The sequence below is a fragment of the Schistocerca cancellata genome, chromosome 1 (assembly GCF_023864275.1).
Source record: "Schistocerca cancellata isolate TAMUIC-IGC-003103 chromosome 1, iqSchCanc2.1, whole genome shotgun sequence".
In the NCBI taxonomy this organism is placed as follows: domain Eukaryota; kingdom Metazoa; phylum Arthropoda; class Insecta; order Orthoptera; family Acrididae; genus Schistocerca; species Schistocerca cancellata.
In genome coordinates, this window is record NC_064626.1 from 254,966,507 (window position 1) to 254,990,019 (window position 23,513).

Below are 23,513 nucleotides of genomic sequence, written 5' to 3' on the forward strand. Positions count from 1 at the left end.
CGACGGCCAACACCGCGGTTCCTGGTGTGTCCGCTGTGCCGTGCGTGTGATCATTGCTTGTACAGCCCTCTCGCAGTGTCCGGAGCAAGTATGGTGGGTCTGACACACCGGTGTCAATGTGTTCTTTTTCCATTTCCAGGAGTGTATAGAGCCAGATGGCGATTTGTACCCAACTCCTCCTATACCTGAGTGAAAGAAGAGTGTTGGGAGACTAAAGAGCGAGAAGAGAGTACTATCTCTTGCTTGTTGATAAAGTCAAGTAGATAATACTAACATAAACAGATACAGAAAATTCTTTATCATCGACCAGGCTCAGACCTGTGGCTACCAGCTGGATCACAATGACAGTGACAACAAAAGCTCTGCCCGTTGCGATGGAGGAGATATGAGATAATGGAAGAGATCATCCAGTATAAAGATCCTTCTAGCCCTTAAAGTTACTAACAGCGCCGTAAAACCTCGGATTTTCCGTGACCACAAACTATGTAAATTGTCGGAATACTTGACGAGGATGGTTTCTCGGCCTTAAGAACCTTGTTCGATGCATGATTTCCATTCCCTTATTTCAAGAAACTGCATAGTGGGTGTTATCATAATGTCAGATTCTAGTACTAACGAATTTTAGTTTCAGCGTTTCTGTATAGCTATCAGTGTTTTTCGGCGTAACTAAATAATGACTCCCAACATTTTCTTGTTGCAGCTAGTAGATGACCTGGCGGTTGTGGTGCATATAGAGGAGAAAGCGCCTCTGCGTCTGGTGCAGGTGCCCACACTGCGGCAGAGCAACGAGGTCCTCGAGTCGCTGAACAATGATTGTAAGTCGTCATGAAGTCCACTGACCGAAGTATCACTCAACTGCAAGCTCAGCTTGGACGAAGTGTTCGGTAATATTGACACAAAGTGTTTCAGATGTAAGGTATCTTGTCGCTGAGCAGTTCTATGTTGACTATCTGTAACTGGGATTAACACACGAAGGATAATTTTGGCTCTAGTTCCCCAGCATCGTCGTAAATCACGTACAGGAATCCAAAAAAAAGCCTGCAGTTGCCTCACTAATAAACGTAACACATTGCTAGAGCATAAACGGTTTTTAGCCCTGTTGCAACCTACATCCTTCTGAATCTACTTAGTGTATTCATCTCTTGGTCTCTCTCTATGATTTTTACTCTCCACGTTTCCCTTCAGTACTAAACTAGTGATCCCTTGAGGCCCCAGAACCTGTCCTCCCAACCGATCCGTTCTTCTAGTCAAGTTGTACCACAAATTCCTCTTCTCCCCAGTTGTATTCAGTACCTCCTCATTAGTTATGTGATCTACCCACCTAATCTTCAGCATTCTTCTGTACCACGACGTTTCGAAAGCATCTATTCTCTTCTCGTGTAAACTATTTATCGTCCACGTCTCACTTCCATACGTGGCTCTACTCCACTTCCTTAAAAATAGCAAGTCTACATTATATATTCTCTCTACTTCGACCATCATTAGTTATTTTCCTTCTCAGATAGAAAACACATCTACTACTTTAAGTGTCTCATTTCCTAATCTAATTCCCTCAGTATCACCTGATTTAATGCGACTACATTCCATTATTCTCGATTTGATTTTGTTGGTTTTCATATTATATCCTCCTTTCAAGATGCTGCCCATTCCGTTCAACTGCGTTTCCTGATCCTTAGCTGTCTCTGACAGAGTTACAATGTCATCAGGAAAACTCAAAATTTTTATTTCTTCTCCGTGGATTTTAATGCCTTTTCCCAATTTTTCTTTTGCTTCCTTTACTGCTTGCTCACTATACAGGGTGGTCTATTAATTGTGATCGGGCAAAATATTTCACGAAATAGGCGTCAAACGAAAAACCTACAAAGAACGAAACTTGTCTAGCTTGAAGGGGGAAACCAGATGGCGCTATGGTTGGCCCGCTAGATAGGGCTGCCATTGGTCAAACGGATATCAACTGCGTTTTTTAAAAATAGGAACCCCCATTTTTATTACATATTCGTGTAGTACGTAAAGAAATATGAATGTTTTAGTTGGGCCGCTTTTTTAGATTTGTGATAGATGGCGTTGTAATAGTCACAAACATATGGCTCACAATTTTAGACGAACAATTGGTAACAGGTAGGTTTTTTAAATTAAAATACAGAACGTAGGTACATTTGAACATTTTATTTCGGTTGTTCCAATGTGATACAAGTACCTTTGTGAACTTATCATTTCTGAGAACGCATGTTGTTACAGCGTGATTACCTACAAATACCACATTAATGTAATAAATGCGCAAAATGATGTCCGTCAACCTTAATGCATTTGGCAATACGTGTAACGATATTCGTCTCAATAGCGAGTAGTTTGCCTTCCATAATGTTCGCACATGCACTGACAATGCGCTGACGCATGTTGTCAGGCGTTGTCGCTGGATCACGATAGCAAATATCCTTCAACTTTCCTTACAGAAAGGAATACGGGGGCGTCAGATCCGGTGAATGTGTGGGCCATGGTATGGTGCTTCGACGACCAATCCACCACTCATAAAATATGATATTCAATACCGCTTCAACCGCACGCGAGCTATGCGCCGGACATCCATCATGTTGTAAGTACACCGCCATTCTGTCATGCAGTGAAACACCTTTTTGTAACATCGGTAGAACATTACGTAGGAAATCAGCATACATTATAGCATTTAGATAGCCATCGATAAAATGGGGGACAATTATCCTTCCTCCCATAATGCCGCACCATACATTAACCCGCCAGGGTCGCTGATATTCCACTTGTCGCAGCCATCGTGGATTTTCTGTTGTCCAATAGTGCATATTATGCTGGTTTATGTTACCGCTGTTGGGGAATGACGCTTCGACGCTAAATAGAACGAGTACAAAAAGTCTGTCATCGTTCGTAATTTCTCTTGTGCCCAATGGCAGAACTGTACACGAGGTTCAAAGTTGTCGCCATGCAATTCCTGGCGCATAGAAATATGGCACGGGTGCAATCGATGTTGATGTAACATTCTCAACACCGACGTTTTTGAGATTCCCGATTCTCGCGCAATTTGTCTGCTACTGATGTGTGGATTAACCGTGACAGCAGCTAAAACACCTACTTGGGCATAGTCATTTGTTGCAGGTCGTGGTTGACATTTCACATATGACTGCACACTTCCTGTTTCCTTAAATAGCGTAACTATCCGTCGAACAGTCCGGACACTTGGATGATGTCGCCCAGGATACCGAGCAGCATACATAGCACACGCCCGTTGGGCATTTTGATCACAATAGCCATACATCAACACGATATCGACGTTTTCATCAATTGGTAAACGGTCCATTTTATCACGAAGCAAATACCGTCCGCACTGGCGGAATGTGACTTGATACCACGTGCTTATTACATTTGTGACTGTTATAGCGCCATCCATCACAAAGCGAAAAAATTGTTCCAACTAAAACATTCATATTTCTTTACGTACTACACGAATATGTAATAAAAAATGGGGTTTCCTATTTAAAAAACGCAGTTGATATCTGTTTGACCTATGGCAGCACCATCTAACGTGCCAACATGCTGCCATCTGGTTTCCCCCTTCAAGCTAGACGAGTTTCGCTCTTTGTAGTTTTTTTATGCTTATTTCGTAAGATATTTGGCCCGGTCACTATCAATGGACTACCCTGTATAAATTGAATAACATCGGGGATAGACTACAACCTTGTCTCACTCTCTCCTCAATCATTGCTTCCCTTACGTGTTCCTCTACTTTTGTAGCTGCCATTTGGTTTTTGTACAAATTGTGAAGAGCCTTTCGATCCCTGTATTTTAACCCTGCCACCTTCAGAATTCGAAAGAGTGTCTTCCAGTCATCATTGTCAGAAGCTATATCTAAATTGCATAAATGCTAGAAACGTAGGTTTGCCTTTCATTAACCTGTCTTCTTATTTAAGTCGTAGGGTCAGAATTGCCTTGTGTGTTCCAACATCTCTACGGAGTCCAAACTGATCTTCCTCGAGGTCGGCTTTTACCAGTTTTTGCATTCGCCTGTAAAGGATTCGTGTTAGTATTTTGTAGCCATTACTTATGAAATTTTTCACACCTGTTAACACCTGCTTTCTTTGGGAAGGAAATTATTATGTTCTTATATATGAATAGGGATACGATAATCATATTCAACAGTGTGTGTGAGCTGGTACTCGATATCGAGAGACAGTATAGAAGCATATCACGTATTATGTGTCGGTGGAAACAAAAATGCGGCAAATGACATTTGGATCTTGCTGCCGGTGTCAACTAAAGTCGCAGTGTGTACTAGTACATGAATTGCACCTGTGTGATTCCGTATTCTACCATAATCAGTTGATTTCTTGACGAAGACAATAGTGAATATTGTCGAAAGCTCTGACTTTCACAGAGAATTAACGTTACAGCTGCGGTGACAATATATAATACAATATTCATTAACAGTTGTGGAATCAGTAGGAATATGCTTGCTAAGGGAATATATGAGAGCAGATTACCATTTCGTTTTCCTAAACATTCCTTAACCATTCGCATTATCTGATTTTCTTGTTCTGATTGTGGATTACTGCGTCTAACCTACATACTTGCTCACCTGCATATTGCGTTCACACGGAAAAAAATCTATATCTTTATCTTATACCGTAGAATGATCCACATCCCCTCGTACACCCTCAGTTAAGCAGTTTACGATATCATAGCTGTGGACCTCGACCGTCTAGTGTAATGAGACGCCGTTCAGCCCTCTCGCTGCAGCTTTCGACTCCCATCTCGACAGTCTTCTACAGTCACAACTGCGAAAGACGAAAACAGAATTTGGTAAACTGATTTTTGCACTCATACCTTCAAGTTTTAGGCCTGAATCGATAGCTCGGTTTCAGACGTTTTGCATAAATGGTGCCTACAAATGAGCTGTTGGTTTTCTTCAACAAGGCGGTGACGTTATCAATAACTTTCCAGTTTCCTTAGCGATATCTGTTTTCGTTAAGAGAAGGAAGCGAAGACTGCTCATGAATATGTTTAAAGATCTTATCCTAGACAATTATAGCGTAGGACTTGTTTTACTGCAATTACCTAGACGAAGATGGCGTGCATAATGGCCAAAGTATGTAGTGATTATTGGTGGAATACTATAGCCCTCTAACACTTTGAGATTTTTTATTGGCCAGAAAAGTTCAGAATTAATAAAGATAAAGGCACGTTCCTATTCCTGTGCACGTAACGTGTAATTACCAACCACTGATTGCATACGAAAGCCTTTGCAATTGAAAGATACAGGAACACTGGATATAGAGTTGTTCTCAACTTGTTTGATTTTAGTACTTCAGTAAATACAGGATATATTGAGTATAAAAGCAGATATTGCTGTTGGTGATTAGGGAGAGAGTACCGAATAACATTGCATAATTTGAGAACTGATAATTATAGCTAGTGGAACTGCTATATTTTTAGGTTGTTTAGACTTCCAAGTACATCCGGGAAAACTAACCAATTAATACTTACGTTACCGTAGCCTGGAGGTCAGGTATTGTGTGGTCGCAAACAGCTAGTCTATATTGACAGGTGTTGTCCACTTTATGGTGCGACGTCATGTCGTAAGGTTTGTGAGAAGACTCTTCAACGCAGAGAAAAAAAACAGCACAGTAATGCTTATACATCTTTAGGGACCACAAATAAAAATATCTGCACTTATACCCACTAAACCAAGTATATCAGAATTACAGTTTTCATTTAATAAAGATGAAATGTTCTTTTCCTCATTCAAGTAAAGGAAATGAAAAATTTTGTGGTCTGTTCAATACTCCACCATTTACTTTACTCCACAAAAGATTACTTCATTCACAATAACCTAAATTTAGAAAAAGCTAGCATAATCTCAGAGCACAATCACATCTCAAACATGGTAGAGCTTTTACATGGACGGAAAACCGATTACGAGAGCATAAATCCGGCAGTAAAACTTTTATTTCCAAATGATCTAATTGAATGTTGACATTATAAACCAAACACAATATCAGGGAAACCAGATTGGGGAACCTGTGTGAACTGACTGACAGGTATAGCACTTAGGCACAATTGTATTGTGCGATGTTTCATCACTTTCTTCGTTAGTGTCATGTGTATCGCAGGTTTCATACCCAACGAGCCCATGCCTCGCGCACTGTCCTGTACGGCCCACGGGCTAGTGCTGCGGACATTGGGCTACTATTGCAAGCTAGCTCTGCTCACGGTATTCACTAGTCCAGCACGTTGTCTTCGCTGCCTCACGTCTGGCGTCTGTCTGTAACTTCCTATCACTTACGAGAAGATATTATGACTTTTCATTTAGTGTAGAATTTCATTCCCATTGTATTTCCATGGGTTCTCTCACTGTCATTAACAAAGATTCTGGTTGGTTAACTTGGGATGTTTCTTACGTGCTATTTAGCTATTAGGCAATATAATTAAAATCATGTATTAAGAGTAAACATAATCCGTATTTTTTTGCTGTCGTATATACTGTACCAATTATAAAAAAAAAAACAGGTAACTGCGAGTAGGACTCAACCTCTGAGGGTTCGGTACAATAATATTCAGGTACATTGGTAGCTTATCAGTATGTACACTGAAGCACCAAAGAAACTGGTACAGGCCTGCATATTCAAATACACAGATATGTAAACAGGCAGAATACGGTGCTGCGGTCAGCAAGTGTCTGGTGCAGTGGTTAGATCGGGTACTGCTGCTACAATGGCAGGTTATCAAGATTTAAGTGAGTTTGAACATGGTATTACAGTCGGCGCACGAGCGATGGGATACAGAACCTCCGAGGTAGCGATGAAGTGGGGATATTCCTGCACGACCACTTCACCAGTGTACCGTGAATATTAGTAATCCGGTAAAACATCAGATCTCCAACATCGCTGCACCCGGAAAAAGATCCTGCAAGAACCGAACCAACGGCGACTGATGAGAATTGTTCAGCGTGACAGAAGTGTAACCCTTCCGCTAATTGCTGCAGATTTTAATGGTGGGTCATCAACAAGTGCCAGCGTGCGAACCATTCGACGAAACATCTACGATATGGGCTTTCGGGGCCGAAGACCCATTCGTGTACCCTTGATGACTGCACGACACAGCTTTACGCCTCGCCTGGACCCTTCAACACCGACATTGGACTGTTGATGACTGGAAACATGTCGCCGGGTCGGACGAGTCTTGTTTCAAATTGTATGAGCAGATGGAAGTGTACGGTTATGGAGAAAACTTCATGAATCCATGGACTCTGCATGTCAGCAGGGGACTATTCAAGCTGGTGGAGGCTCGGTGATGGTGTGTGACTTGTGCATTTAGAGTCTCCTGATACATCTAGATACGACTGTGACAGGTGACACTTACGTAAGCATCCTGTCTGATCACCTGCATCCATTCATGTCAATTGTGCATTCCAACAGACTTGGACAATTCCAGCGGGTCAATGTGACATCTCACACGTCCAGAATTGAGTGGCTCCGGGAACACTCTTACACCCACCACCAAACTCTCCTGAGATGAACAGTATTGAGCATTTCTGGGATGCCTTGGAACGTGCTGTTCAAAAGTGATCTCCGCTCCCTCGTACTCTTACGGATTTATGGGCGCCCTGGAGGATTCATGGTGTCAGTTCCCTCCAGCAGTACTTCATACATTAGTGGAGTCCATGTCACGTGGTGTTGCGGTACTTCTGCGCATTCACGGGGGCCCTTGACAATATTAGGTAGTTGTACCAGCTTCTTTTGCTCTTCAGTGTATTTGATAAATGGCGTTGCGAGTATCAAAATACATAATAGGAATTCCCTTATCTTTTCAAATCACTGACTTAGCAGGTTAAATTTTGTACACCGCCAAGGGACTGAAGTATATGACATAACTGTCATCTTGAAATCTCTACCCTTTCCTGAGAAAAAGGGCTCTTGACAGACAGACAGACACAGAGAGAACAAAGTGATCCTATACCTATGACGTTTGAGGTGCAGAACCCTAAAAATACTTAAGAGCATAGTGTAACTGGGTAGAGTTTATGGACAAACAAGTAGTACAGTGGAGCTCAATTATTCTCGCCTGCGTAGTTGGCCGAAATAATAGTATAGATAGACAGATACGGAGCTTTGAAGATGGCCACAGGAAGTAATGGAACAAAGGCAACAGCTTGACCTATTAAATAACCACAGCATGCAAAACGCAGGGCTGGAGAAGTACCGGTGCTGCGAGTTGCATCCACACGCAGGGCTAGCCTGGCAGGTTGCACTCAGTCCCAAAGCTCTTGGAGCAAGCCGGCCTGGCTTCTATGTTGTACTACTAAGTCCCTCATTCGTTACACAATCGAGCTCCCCTGTATGAAACGTCACGTCTCCCGAACTCTTTGCCGTGCAATGATATGATTTTGCGGGTAAATTCAGTAGTATACGTGAGTACTGTATGAGATATGTATTGCGAATAGAGCCTGTAGACAAGAAGTAATAAATTAAAAATTCATGTCTGAAGCTGAAGTTTTACTGCATCAGCAGCTAAAATGTAATAAGCGATAAACTTTTATCACTTCATCGTTTTAAAGGCATTGTGAGGGAGAAAATGTTTCATAAAACTTTGAAATTACGTGTGAATTATGAGCTCATTCTGAAGTACTGCACGAACATAGTCTGGATAATTTGTGTAACATAAGCTGCCTCAAGACATATACAGTTTCTAACAGTAGTACTTTACTTCTTGTGTAAAACATTTAACATAAGATTACAGTTCTTGATGAGCAGATTGTGACAGCAGTTAAATTTTGCAAATTCGGTCAGTAGTGGTATGAATTATTGAAAATCAAATCTCTGTTGCACTACAAGCCGTTATACATGCAACCTACGAATGTGAGCGTTCTGCATGGACGAGGCCGCAGACACCTGGCCTGCGCGCGATTCCCATCAGTGATCTTCGTTTGGCGATCGATCAGGGTATAACCAATTGCGACGTCGTCATGTTTTAGACGAGGGAGGGTGTAGACCGAAACCGCTTGAGTGTTACCTGTTGCAGCGGACCCCCTGGCTCGCATCGAGCGTCCCACGCCATCCAGCGCCATTGTGCGCTGGTCGCCCACCGAGGAGGAGCAGCGGCAGCGGGGCGTGGAGGGCGTCTCCGGCCAGCTGGTGGTGCGCTACGACGTGGACCGCGACGCCAGCCCCAGCCAGATACTCGTGAGTCTCCGCACTGCTCGCTAACAGTTGCTAACTCCTATTTCTCTCATACAAGTCTCACAACTACAACCGCAAAAGAGAAAACTCAAGTACCTGCTATTCAGGATCTAATTTATTGTTTTGGCCTCATCCTGCTCGCCATACGCGACCTGTACTTACACTTTTCTGAAGATACACCACAGACCCACGAAGATAGAAATCGAAAACTGATGCTGAGTAAGAGACATGAATCGAGTATGAAATTATTTTACTGATTTCCACGTAATCTTGTCATTTTACATACCACGATACTTGTTAGTATTAATACACATACCATGTAACATAACATATCGTGTCAAGTAAAAGTTAGAAGGTATATGACAGACGCCATCATCCCACATGAAATTTGTCATGTCGTGTAATATGACAGAACGTATTTGTACCCACTTCCTTTTATTGGTGCACAGAGACTCTAGAGGCAACACCAATAAAATTCACGTACACTTGTTCTGGTTTCAGAATGGAGCTACATACTTTGGTGGTAAGATATTCAACAAGCTCCTGTCTAACATACAGCAAGACATTGGGAATCCCTACCAATTAAAAAAGAAAACTGTAAACTCACTGTTATTTCCACGTATTATCTGAATATGTGTCCAGAATGAATTTATCACTCTGCACCGGAGTGTGCGCGTATATGAAACTTCCAAGCAGGTTAAGGATGTTTGTCGGAGAGATAATCGAACTCGGGAGCTTTGCTTTTCGCTGGGAAGTGCTGTACCGACTGAGCTATCCAAGCACGACTCAGGAGTCGTCCTCACAGCTTCAATTCTGCGAGTACCTTGTCTCCTACATTCACACAAGCTCTCCTGCAAGCGTTGCAGAATTAGCACTCCTTTCTTAAAGGACTGCTAGTTCCGCAAGTTTCGCAGGATAGCTTCTGAAGTTTGGATAGTAACAGACGAGGCACTGGCGGAATTGAAGCTGCTCGGCTAGCTCAGTCGGTAGAGCCCTTGCCTACCAAAGGCGTTGGTCCCGAGTTCGGGTCTCGTCCGGGACTCCGTTTTAAGCTGCCAGGAGATTTCATCTGAATACGTAGACTGATGTCCTGCCAATACCCACTCGTGTACAGGTGAGCGAGGACGGCTACTTCGTGCACTTCTACGCGCCTCCCGGCCTGCCGCCGCTGCCCAAACACGTCGTCTTCGTGCTCGATGTCAGCGGCTCCATGCGCGGCCGCAAGCTTGAACAGCTCAAGACGGCTATGCACACCATCCTGGACGAGCTCAACGCGGGCGACGTCTTCTCGCTGATCCCATTTTCTAATGAAGTCCAGGTAAGGCGAATCGCGAGCATTTACTCTCAGATGGTGCAAAATTACGAGGCCAGCAGCTGTGACGGAGCGGTTCTAGGCGCTTCAGTCCGGAACCACGTGGCTGCTACGGTCGCAGGTTCGAATCCTGCCTCGGGCATGGATGTGTATGATGATTAGTTAGGTTTAAGTAGCTCTAAGTCAAGGGGACTGATGACCTCAGATGTTAAGTCCCATAGAGCTTAGAGCCATTTGAACAATTTTGCAAAATTACGTTATGAGATGTTGATGGATGGTTGAATGCTTACAGTACGCTTCCGAGGAGTCTAAAATTTTTGCAAGTGAATGTGGATAAATTATTGAAGGGACACATTTTAAACTGTAGTATACAACATTAATATGTTATTTAAACTTTCCCGTTCCCATTCGCATCCTCTAGCAATTTTATTTGAAAGTATGTAATACTTAATACAGCAACAGTTGACATTCACTGGATTTAGAACCTTTCTCTTCCGTTTTTTGTGGCAGTGGCATTGTGCACCTTATTTGTATTTTATTAAATTTATTAGATACATCAGTCTCATGTCTCTTCTTTCCATAAGCACAGGAGGCTCTCAATATGTCTACATCGAATTCACCATCGATGAAAATTATTGTATATCAAAATATATGGATGTATGTGTCTGTTCAAAGCTCCTCCTAAATGAGTGGATAGATTTCTACCAAATTTGATACACACATACGGGAAAAGCTACTGTGCGGGGATGAGAACCCCTTAGCTACCATAAGGGTGAGGGTGGAGATGGAATGAGCTGGCAACCTGTGACATCTAGCCCGTCCTGTACGTCACGCTTCTTGTGCAGGTAGTTTTGGAATGCTTTACTGAGACTATATGTATAGATGAGCATTGAGCGTGGCTGAGGAGAGAGGGAGAGAGAGAGGGGGGGGGGCGGGCGAGTAGAAGGAGGAGGAGGTGGATAGTGAGAAGGGTGAGGATGAGATGGATAGAAAGCTGAAAGGAGGAGACGGGCAGTCAGAGAAACGAGGGGATGTGATGGACAGATAGAGATGGAAAGATGAGATGAACAGAAAGAGAGATGAGAGGGGGAGGCGGACTGAAATATGGGCAGAACATAGAGAGAGCCTCAAGGAGAGAATGGACAGAATAGGAGGAAGAGATGGACGGAGAGAGGGGTTGGAGGACGAGATGGACAGATAGAGGATGGGAGAGGATGGAGGAGGAGATGTACAGAAGAGGGGAGAAAATGAGATGACAGAGGGAGAAGGTAGAGGAGGAGTGGATTTTGATTTGCGGTACAAGGAGATGAGTGGAGAGTGGAGCAGGATGAGATGGACTAATAAAAGATCGTAATAAATATATACACACGCAATGTCGCTGCTCAGAAAGCCTCCTATACATTGAATTCACCATCGATGAAGATTATTGTATATCAAAATATATGTATGTATGTGTCTGTTCCACACCTCCTCCTAAATGAGTGGATAGATTTCTACCAAATTTGATACACACATACGGGAAAAGCTACTGTGCGGGGATGAGAACCACTGATACTGCTCGGTTATTCATTAGTACCTTTGTCGTTTCAGAAGACAACTGTAGGAAAATTACACGAAATACAGAAAACAGACAAATGCCAATGGATAGAGCACCTCTCAAAGTTTTAACTCACATTACATGTGCTCATTGTTTGTGATGTGGCATGTGAGAGTATATGTGTGTAATTCACTGAAGTCACTACTACTACTGCTGCCCTGGAAGGTACAACAACAGGAGTGCACTTTGTTAATACGTTGCCGCGCGGGATTAGTTGCCGCGCGGGATTAGCCGAGCGGTCTCGGGCGCTGCAGTCATGGACTGTGCGGCTGGTCCAGGCGGAGGTTCGAGTCCTCCCTCGGGCATGGGTGAGTGTGTGTGTTCGTCCTTAGGATAATTTAGGTTAAGTAGTGTGTAAGCTTAGGGACTGATGACCTTAGCAGTTAAGTCCCATAAGATTTCACACACATTTGAACATTTTTTTAATACGTTCATTTGTTTGCCTATCTGTAGGTACCAAATGATTCGATACAACAACAAGAGTTGTATGCACGTTCTCACACTGCTTCCCCCTGGTAGTGCCCTCTGCATCTTCGCCACGGCATGTACTATTAAGCGATATTCTACTGATAAGTGCTATTATTCTGCTTGACTTTTTTAGTGCAGTCGTCTACTGAAACTCTAGAGATATTTATGAATAACTTGTAATCTACGTCAGCTTGAGTCTGTTAATTGAAAACTTGATCTCCCTCTAAGATACACTCCTGGAAATGGAAAAAACAACACATTGACACCGGTGTGTCAGACCCACCATACTTGCTCCGGACACTGCGAGAGGGCTGTACAAGCAATGATCACACGCACGGCACAGCGGACGCACCAGGAACCGCGGTGTTGACCGTCGAATGGCGCTAGCTGCGCAGCATTTGTGCACCGCCGCCGTCAGTGTCAGCCAGTTTGCCGTGGCATACGGAGCTCCATCGCAGTCTTTAACACTGGTAGCATGCCGCGACAGCGTGGACGTGAACCGTATGTGCAGTTGACGGACTTTGAACGAGGGCGTATAGTGGGCATGCGGGAGGCCGGGTGGACGTGCCGCCGAATTGTTCAACACGTGTGGCGTGAGGTCTCCACAGTACATCGATGTTGTCGCCAGTGGTCGGCGGAAGGTGCACGTGCCCGTCGACCTGGGACCGGACCGCAGCGACGCACGGATGCACGCCAAGACCGTAGGATCCTACGCAGTGCCGTAGGGGACCGCACCGCCACTTCCCAGCAAATTAGGGACACTGTTGCTCCTGGGGTATCGGCGAGGACCATTCGCAACCGTCTCCATGAAGCTGGGCTACGGTCCCGCACACCGTTAGGCCGTCTTCCGCTCACGCCCCAACATCGTGCAGCCCGCCTCCAGTGGTGTCGCGACAGGCGTGAATGGAGGGACGAATGGAGACGTGTCGTCTTCAGCGATGAGAGTCGCTTCTGCCTTGGTGCCAATGATGGTCGTATGCGTGTTTGGCGCCCTGCAGGTGAGCGCCACAATCAGGACTGCATACGACCGAGGCACACAGGGCCAACACCCGGCATCATGGTGTGGGGAGCGATCTCCTACACTGGCCGTACGCCACTGGTGATCGTCGAGGGGACACTGAATAGTGCACGGTACATCCAAACCGTCATCGAACCCATCGTTCTACCATTCCTAGACCGGCAAGGGAACTTGCTGTTCCAACAGGACAATGCACGTCCGCATGTATCCCGTGCCACCCAACGTGCTCTAGAAGGTGTAAGTCAACTACCCTGGCTAGCAAGATCTCCGGATCTGTCCCCCATTGAGCATGTTTGGGACTGGATGAAGCGTCGTCTCACGCGGTCTGCACGTCCAGCACGAACGCTGGTCCAACTGAGGCGCCAGGTGGAAATGGCATGGCAAGCCGTTCCACAGGACTACATCCAGCATCTCTACGATCGTCTCCATGGGAGAATGTCTTATATTTCTTCTAACATATATGTCTTATGTAACAAACTTTTTAGAACGCTGTGCCTTAAAAAATGAACATATTTTTGAAAAATCCATTTTTTAAAATTGTTATCCTCCTGTTTCAAACGCTCGGTTGGGGGAAGTGCCACTACCACGTTTTTGCCCCGGTTCAGGAAATCGGGAAATGTCGTACATCCGGGGCTAGTGAACAGAAATTTCTCTGTCTGAAGGACATTTATTACTTTCGAACTGAGAATATGTTCAAGAATTATGCAGCAAACCGATGTTAAGGACACTGGTTTGTAAATGTGTGGGCCCCGTCACCTGCGGTTTTATTACAGCCTGTGGCTTCGCCCCGGCAGATTCTCAACAAAGGAAGCAAAGTAAGAGATCAGTGCCGCAGGGTATTGTAAAAGTCAACTGGGACTCCATCTGGACATGGCGACTTATTCGTTTTCAACTCTTGCTTTTCTACACCAGGGATATTTATTTTTATAACATCCATGCGGCAGTCAGTGCGACTTCAAACGTCGATATGTTTTTGCATCAACGATATCTTGAACGTGATATTTTACTAGATGAAGGATATAATACAAACAAGTCTCACCAGAGAACACTTTTTAATACTAAAATTTCTCCTTCCCAGAAATTATTTTCTTGTTGTGGTAAATCTGCATTTTTTGTCCTCTTTACTTATGCTTACGTATTTTTTCGCCAAGATTTTATTCAGTCACTTCCTAATGTAATACTCTCAGCATCACCGAACGGAATTTTACAGCGTTCCAATATCCTTGTTTCACTTTTCTTGATGTTTATCTTATGGTCTGTTTTCAAGTGTGTTATGAAGATAGATTTTGGGTCTGTGAGTGAATGTTGTGAACGCTTATTGGGGGTGAGACTCAGATGGTGAACCTCGGTTGCAGGTATGGCATCCAGATGTGACGCTCACATTTGAAGCTACGTTCCAGGAGATTCTGGACCCCGTGTTCAACTCCAGTGCTATCGTCGAAGCCACGAGTGAGAACATCGCCAAGGCCAAAAGCTGCATTAACTCCTTTGAAGCGAATGGGGGTATGTACTAGTATAGTACTAGTATGTACTAGTATAGTATAGTATAGTATAGAATTTCAAATATACAAAAATCAGGATACAATGAAGCAATTTTAACTAACTTTCAGATATCGCCTGCTGTGTTTACACTATTAAATTTTTGTCAAAACATGCTTTTCATTAAATAAACCGAACCCCATTGTCTCTATGTCAGACGTGGAACTTTCAATGATTAAAAACGGTTCATTCCGCCTGAAACGCTTCTGGCATATCGCCCTTGAAGCTTCCATGATGTCGGGCGGAGTCCAATTTCCGGTCATATTCCACACGCACTTAAGGTCGGTTCACAGTAGAGCGTGGAGCGATGGCGTACTGCAGCAGCTAGCGATTTCCGTAGCTTCTTCGTGGCACGCGGAATTGGCGTTTCCATCCGAATCGGCAACCAGTGGTAACCACTGATAGACGGAACAGAGCTGTGGGTGGAGAATCAGTGACACACGGCATCTCAAACATAGGTAAGCACGACAGTATAGATCAGAATGGGGAGTTATAACGTGCAGCTATGGCAATTGTAAATTCGACCGTGTTGGCAGAACATTTTGTGATAAAGACTGCTGCAAGTAAGACAGTTTATGTGATTCATAATATCATGAGATTGTTTGAAAGAAAGACATTGCTGGAAGAAAACACATAATTCTTCATTTTTAAAATATATATTCTTTCATATACATTCATCAAAAAAAGTTTTGCATCACCGCGCTAGCACAGCACCCCTGAAGACAGACGTTCACTGTGGATATTGTATCACACACACAGTCCCTTTGACTGTTCAGAGATGCCACTAAACCCGCCCACAGATATAAACAACCACGCATGAGCAGCGCCTATTAGACGGAGGGGTCCGACAGTCCATCCCATTCATTCCACTAGGAAGGAGGTACACGACTCGTGTTGTCTGCAGTTCAGCCATGCCTAGTCGGTCAATACCGCGGTTCGATCGCGTCCGCATTGTTACTTTGTGCCAGGAAGGGCTCTCAACAAGGGAAATGTCCAGGCGCCTCGGAGTTAACCAAAGCGATATTTTTCCTACATGGAGGAGATGCGGAGAGACAGGAACTGTCGATGACATGCCTCTCTCAGGCCGCCCAAGGGCTACTACTGCAGTGCATCACCGCTACCTACGGATTACGGCTCGGTGGAACCCTGGCAGCAACGCCACCATGTTGAATAGTGCTTTTCGTGAAGCCACAGGACGTCGTGTTATGACTCAAATTGTGCGTAATAGGCTGCATGATGCACAACTTCACTCCCGACGTCCATAGCGAGGTCCATCTTTGCAACCACGACACCATGCAGAGCGATACAGGTGAACCCAACAACACGCCGAACGGACCGGTCGTTATTGGCATCACGTCCTCTTCAACGATGAGTGTCGCATATGCCTTCCATCAGACTATGGTCGGAGACGTCTTTGGAGGATACCCGGTCAGGATGAACTCCTTAGAAACACTGTCCAGCGAGTTCAGCAATGTGGAGGTTCCCTGCTGTTTTGGGGTGGCATTATGTGAGGCCGACGTACGCCGCTGGTGGCCATGGAAGGCGCCGTAACGGCTGTGCCATACGGGAATGCCATTCCTCCGACCGACAGTGCTCAGGATAATGACCTCGCTCGACTAGAGTGGCCAGCATGTTCTCCAGATATGAACCCTATCGAACATGCCTGGGATTGATTGAAAAGGTCTGTTTATAGACGACGTGTCCCACCAACCACTCTGAGGGATCTACGCCGAATCGTCGTAAAGGAGTGAGACAATCTGGACAAACAGTGCCTTGATGAACTTGTGGATAGTATGCCACGACGAATACAGACATACATCGGTGTGAGGACGTGATACTGGGTATTAGAGGTACCGTTGTGTAAAGCATCTGGACCACCACTTCTGAAGGTCTCGCTGTATGGTGGTACAACATGCAATGTGTGGTTTTCATTAGCAATAAAAAGGGCGGAAATGATGTTTATGTTGATCTCTATTCCAATTTTCTGTACAGGTTCCGGAACTCTCGAAACCGAGGTGATGTAATACCTTTTTTCGTTATTTGTTTTCTTGTTTACCGTTAATGCAAATGGTGATTTATCGTCCATGACTGTACCCTGTCTCATTAGACAGTAACAAAATTTAAAAAACTGATCAGTCTAGAAGAAAAATTTTCTATGACTCACACTACAGCTTTTAATGTTCCGATGTGCAGTACGTGAATTCAGTTAGTTGCAGTAAATAGTCCATAGCTTTAATATGGTAGGTATTTGTTCAGAATTTAGATGTCTGATAGTTGCTTTTCAATTTTAGTTATATGAACCACACATATTTTAACCACTCAGCTAGTGTTAATTATTGAAACAGTCAATGAAGCCGTGTAACAATGCTCAAGTCTTTACTTAAACTTTCATTAAGATCATCATAGGCAAGATAGAAACGAAACCAGCACCCACCACAGTAATATAAATTTACATGCCTATTAATACCACTGGTGATGAAGAGAATGAAAAATTCTACGACGAGGCAACGGAACTAATTGAGGCCTTATGAGAGAAGAACATTTAAATTTAGTGGAGGACTAAAATTTAGTAGCAGAGCAAGGACGGGAAGGAAAAATAGTAGTAAGGAAAAGGATTTAATGAGGTAATCGTGTTCTGGATTTTTACGCAGAGTCGATTTATTCATAACTAACACTTGGTTTAAGATTCATGAAAGTAGGATCATACACTGAATATATCTGCAAATATGGAAGGTTTCAAATGCATTTAATAATGATATGACATGGTTTCCAAAACCAGATTTTAAACAATAAAACGTTTTCAGTAACAAATGTCAACTGACCATAATTTATTGATTAAGAATGGCATATTAAAACTGATAAAATAGCAAAAAGATAGGAAATTAAGACCGGACCTGGATAAATTGCAGAGTTATCCAGAATCTCAAAGGGAGCATTAGGCAATGACTGGCTGAAACTAGAGAGAGGGATGCACTACAAGACGAATGAGTAGTTTTAAGAGATGATATAGTGAAGATGGCAAAGTGGAAAAAAGTACAGTATAAATCCTTTGATAACATATGAGGTATTGAATACAATTGTCAAGAGGGGACAATACAAGAATGGATCAACTGAAATAGGCAAATGGAATACATACGTCTAAGAATGAGGTAGACAGAAACTGGAAACTGGCAAAGCAATAATGGCCATTAGATAAGTGGAAGCCTGCAGATGTTTGCTAGGAAAGGATAGATGCAGCTTATTGGATAATTAAATAAAGAAAAACTCGGATGCCCAGCCATATAGAAGCAAAGGAGGAATGCCTGGAAGATGGAAGTTTTATACAGGAGGGAGGGAATTAATCGAACATTCTCGAACACCATTTTAAATTCCGGTTAAATATCTGCACAAGCGAGATAATATTGATCCTACAACATATCTTAGAAGACAGACTGAAGGAAGTCAAACCTGCGTTTACAGCACTTGTAAATTAGAGAAAGCGTTTAGCAAATTTGACTGGAGTACATTAATTGAATTTCTAAAGGTAAGAAGAATGAAACAAAGGGCGCAAGAAATTACCTAAAGCTTGTACAGAAATCCAACCTCAATTTCAAGAACAGAATGACATGAAAGGGAGGCAATAATTGAAAAGACAGCCGCGCGGGTTTAGCCGAGCGGTCCGAGGCGTTGCAGTCGTGGACTGTGCGGCTGATCCCGGCGGAGTTTCGGCTCCTCCCTCGGGCATGGGTGTGTGTGTGTGTTTGTCCCCAGGATAATTTAGGTTAAGTAGTGTGTAAGCTTAGGGTCTGATGACCTTAGCAGTTAAGTCCCATAAGATTTCACACACATTTGAACATTTTTTTTAAATTGAAAAGACAGATGTAGAGAGGTTATAAAATACAGACTGGTACTCTACATCCACATCTACATGATTACTCAGCAATTCACTATTAAGTGCCTGACAAGGGCCATCGAACTACCTTCAAGCTATTTCTCTACTTTTCCACTCTCGAACGGTGCCGGAAAAGAAACAGCACTTAAGACTCTCGTGTTGCTCTGAATTATCTTATTTTATCATGATGATCATTTCTCCTACGGAGGTTGTCGCCAACAGAACATCTTCGAAATCGGAGAAGAGTGACGGAAATTTCAGGAGAAGATTCTGCAACAACGAAAAATACCGTTGTTTTAATGATTACCACTCCAATTCACGTATAATGTCCGTGACACTTTGTCCCCTACTTGGCGATGATAAAAAACGAGCTGCCCTTTTCTTAATTTCTTCGATATCCTTCGTCAGTCCCCTCTAATGCGGATACCACACCGCACAGCAATACCCCTGAAGAAGGCTGACAGGCATGGTGCAAGCAGTCTCTTTAGTAGACCTGATTGCATTTTCTAAGTGCTCTGGTAATAAATCACTGTCTTTAGTTTGCTTTACCCACAGCGTCATCTGTGTGACCGCTCGAATTTAAGTTTTTCATAATTTTAATCCCTAAATATTCAGTTGAATTTACAGACATTAGATTTGTGTGATTTAACGTGTAACCGATATTTAGCGGAGATGTTTTAGTGCTCATGCTGATGACGTCACACTTCTCATTATTTAGTGTTCAAAAAATGGTTCAAATGGCTCTGAGCACTACGGGACTTAGCATCTGTAATCATCAGTCCCCTAGAACTTAGAACTACTTAAACCTAACTAACCTAAGGACATCACACACATCTATGCCCGAGGCAGAATTCGAACCTCCGACCGTAGCGGTTACGCGGTTCCAGACTGAAGCGCCTAGAACCGCTCGGCCACTCCGGCCGGCTAAATGAAGGCGAGCCAACTGCACCCGGAGTTCCCAGGCGGTCACCCATCCAAGTACTAACCGATCCCGATGTTGCTTAACTTTATTTAGAGTTAATTGCCATTTTCGCACCATATAGATATCTTGTTTAAATCATTTTGAAATTGAGTTTGACTAATTGACGACTTTACAAGACGGCAAATGACCGCCTAATCTGCAAACAATGTAAGAGGACTGCTCAGATTGTCTCCTATTTATGAAGATCAGGAACAGCAGAGCGTCTGTGACGCTACGATGGGATTCGCTAGATATTACTTTCGTTTTACTCGATGGCTTTCCGTCAGTTACTACGAACTGCAATCTTTCCGACAGAAAATCAAGAATCCAGTCACACAACTTAGGCGGTATTCCTTAGGTAAGAAGTTTGATTAGAACACACTTGTGAGAAACGGTGTCTAAAACTTTCTGTAAATCTTTAAATCCCCAGTAGATAACACTCGTTACTTCGTGAGATAAAGAGCTAATTGTATTTCACAAGAATGACTTTTGTGAATCCGAGCTGCCTATTTGTCAATAAATCGTTTTCTCCGAGGAAATTCACAATTTTCGAACACAGTATACTTTCCAAGGTCCTACTGCAAATCGACGTTAGTGCTATGGGCCTCTAACTCTGTGAATTACTCCTATTTCCTTTCTTGGGTATTGGTGTGAATTGTGAAACTTTCGCGTCTTTAAGTACCGATCCCTCGAAGAGCGAGCGGTTATATATGATTGCTAAGTATGGGGCTATTGTGTCAGTATAGTCTGAAAGGATCCTAAATGGTATACAATTTGAACAGCAGGGTTTGTCTTTGTTAAGATATTTAAGCATTAAAAACAGGAAAAGCGTTTCTGAGAAAAGAAAAATGTGTTGACATGTATTACAGATTAAAATGTTAAGAAGTCATTACTGAAGGCCTCTGTATACAGAGTAGCCTTTTACAGAAGTGAATTGTCGACCTTAAACAGTTCAATCGAGAAGACAATAGAAGCTTTAGAAATGTAGTGTTAAGGAAAAATACTGAAGATTGGATCGGTAGATAGTTTATCTAATAAAGAGTTACTGACTCGAACTGGGGAGAAAATGAATTTATGTCACTACTTGACTAAAGGAAAGCGCTGGTTGATAGAACATATCGCGAGGCATAAGGAACCGTGGCTATGGAAGGATAAATGGGGGTTAAGAATTGTTGGGGAGACCGAGGAAGGTTCAAATGGTTGTAGGTTGCAGTGTTCAGTAGTCATAGAGAGAGAGAGAGAGAGAGAGAGAGAGAGAGAGAGAGAGAGAGATGCGGAAGCTCGCACAGTGAAGACACACCTTAAGACCAATAGATTTTTTCATTATCACAACCTGACACCACCTGGCACAGTTTTTGTTAGGTAGAGTGGTTGTATATTTCATGGATTGAGGAGACATCACTTGAAATGTACATTGTATGGATCCCTGTTACTACAATAAGCATTTTCTTGCGAAAAAATTCACAAATTAAGATAGTACCTTAGATAACAGGGATAGAACTAGAGTATTAGAATTAGGAATATGAGTAATTCATAAATTAAGTGTGTTGTTAATGATCATGTTAACATGTAAAAATGATAATAGCCTTTAACAGGAAAGACGAAAGCCTCAATACGACCGGATCCTAGATTCTCGTATAAGGCGAAGGAGCATTTTGGGTAGCACGGAGAGAACCGCAGCGGTAATGACCACGAAAAAGGCCACGGGATTGGTGCACCGGATGCATATAATATGCAGTCCGCCACCAGCAATGGAGGGTGAAGATTTGACAGTGTCAAGCACTCATATTGGTGAAACCACAGGAAATCCACCAAAAAAAGAACGTCGACCGGAGGACACAAGACTGAATCCATTAGGCAATTTGCTAATCATTTAGATCTACATCCACATTGATACTCTGCAAATCACACTTAAGTGTCTGGCAGTGTGTTCATCGAACCATCTTCACAATAAATCTCCGTTATTTCACTCTCGATCAGCACAAGAAAAAAACGAATACTCAAATCTTTCCGAGCGACCTCTGATTTCAATTATTTTATTATGAGGATCGTTTCTCCCTATATAGGTCGGCGTCAAAATTGTCACACTAGGAGGAGAAGGTTGGTAATTGAAATTTCGAGTAAAGATCCCGTCATAACGAGAACCGCATTTGTTTTAATTATTTCTATCCCAAAAGGTTGTACTCTCTCCCCTATTTCTCGACAATACAAAACATGCTGCCCTTCTTTGAACTTTCTTGATGGAGTCAGTTAACACTGTCTGGTATTGCAAATGAGTTTAGAGCACAGAATGATATTTCTCTCCGCAGCAGAGTATGGGCTGATTAATACAGTATGCCGGACCGGGACTTGAACTCGGAATATTTTTGCCTTCCATGGGTAAGTGCTCTACAGATTAAGCTGCCCAAGCAGGATTCTCGGGCCGTTCTCACACCTTTACTTCCTCCAGTACTTCATCTCCTACCTCCACAGAAACTCTCCTGCGAAACTTGCAGGACTAGCAAGCACTCCTGTAAGAAAGTGTCCCTCTCGCCGTCAAGGTACTAGGAATGCTGAGAGTAACTCAATAGTGGGAAATAGTTTTTAGTTACGTTATCCCTTTGCACCACACCTAAAATACGTGTAACTAGCACCGCACCGTGCACTAACTAAACAAAAGCAAATATCTCGGGACTTTCCTACGCCGTGGTACTATACAGGGTGTTACAAAAAAGGAAGGCCAAACTTTCAGGAAACATTCCTCACACACAAATAAAGAAAAGACGTTATGTGGACATGTGTCCGGAAACGCTTAATTTCCATGTTAGAGCTCTTTTTAGTTTCGTTCTTCCACCTAAGCTCAATGGAGCACGTTATCATGATTTCATACGGGATACTCTACCTGTGCTGCTAGAACATGTGCCTTTACAAGTACAGCATGTGGTTCATGCATGATGGAGCTCCTGCACATTTCAGTCTAAGTGTTCGTACGCTTCTCAACAACAGATTGGGTGACTGATGGATTGGTAGAGGCGGACCAATTCCATGGTCTCCACGCTCTCCTGACCTCAACCCTCTTGACTTTCATTTATGGGGGCATTTGAAAGCTCTTGTCTACGCAACCCTGGTACCAAATGTAGAGACTCTTCGTGCTCGTATTGTGTACGGCTGCGATACAATACGCCATTCTCCAGGGCTGCATTAGCGCATCAGGGATTCCATGCGACGGAGGGTGGATGCATGTATTCTCGCTAACGGAGGACATTTTGAACATTTCCTGTAACAAAGTGTTTGAAGTCACGCTGGTACGTTCTGTTGCTGTGTGTTTCCATTCTATGATTGATGTGATTTGAAGAGAAGTAATAAAATGAGCTCTAACATGGAAAGTAAGCGTTTCCGGATACATGTCCACATAACATATTTTCTTTCTTTGTGTGTGAGGAATGTTTCCTGAAAGTTTGGCCATACCTTTTTTGTGACACCCTGTATATGGGGAAATGGAAAATACACCTCGTACATTATGCAGAGAAAGGCGCCTCTACTCTCTTTACACTTCATCATCCAG

General features: G+C 43.3%; 1 protein-coding gene across 2 annotated transcripts in view; it reads left to right on the forward strand.

Moving 5' to 3' along the window:
* Positions 1-23,513, forward strand: part of LOC126170669 (inter-alpha-trypsin inhibitor heavy chain H4-like) — a 186,189-nt gene that overhangs the window by 73,420 nt on the left and 89,256 nt on the right. For both annotated transcript variants that reach the window (XM_049920744.1, XM_049920746.1), the window contains exons 5-8: positions 701-815; positions 9,046-9,206; positions 10,318-10,521; positions 14,954-15,101. In XM_049920744.1, coding sequence (XP_049776701.1) covers positions 701-815; positions 9,046-9,206; positions 10,318-10,521; positions 14,954-15,101 — 628 coding nt within the window. The remainder of the gene's footprint in view (positions 1-700; positions 816-9,045; positions 9,207-10,317; positions 10,522-14,953; positions 15,102-23,513) is intronic.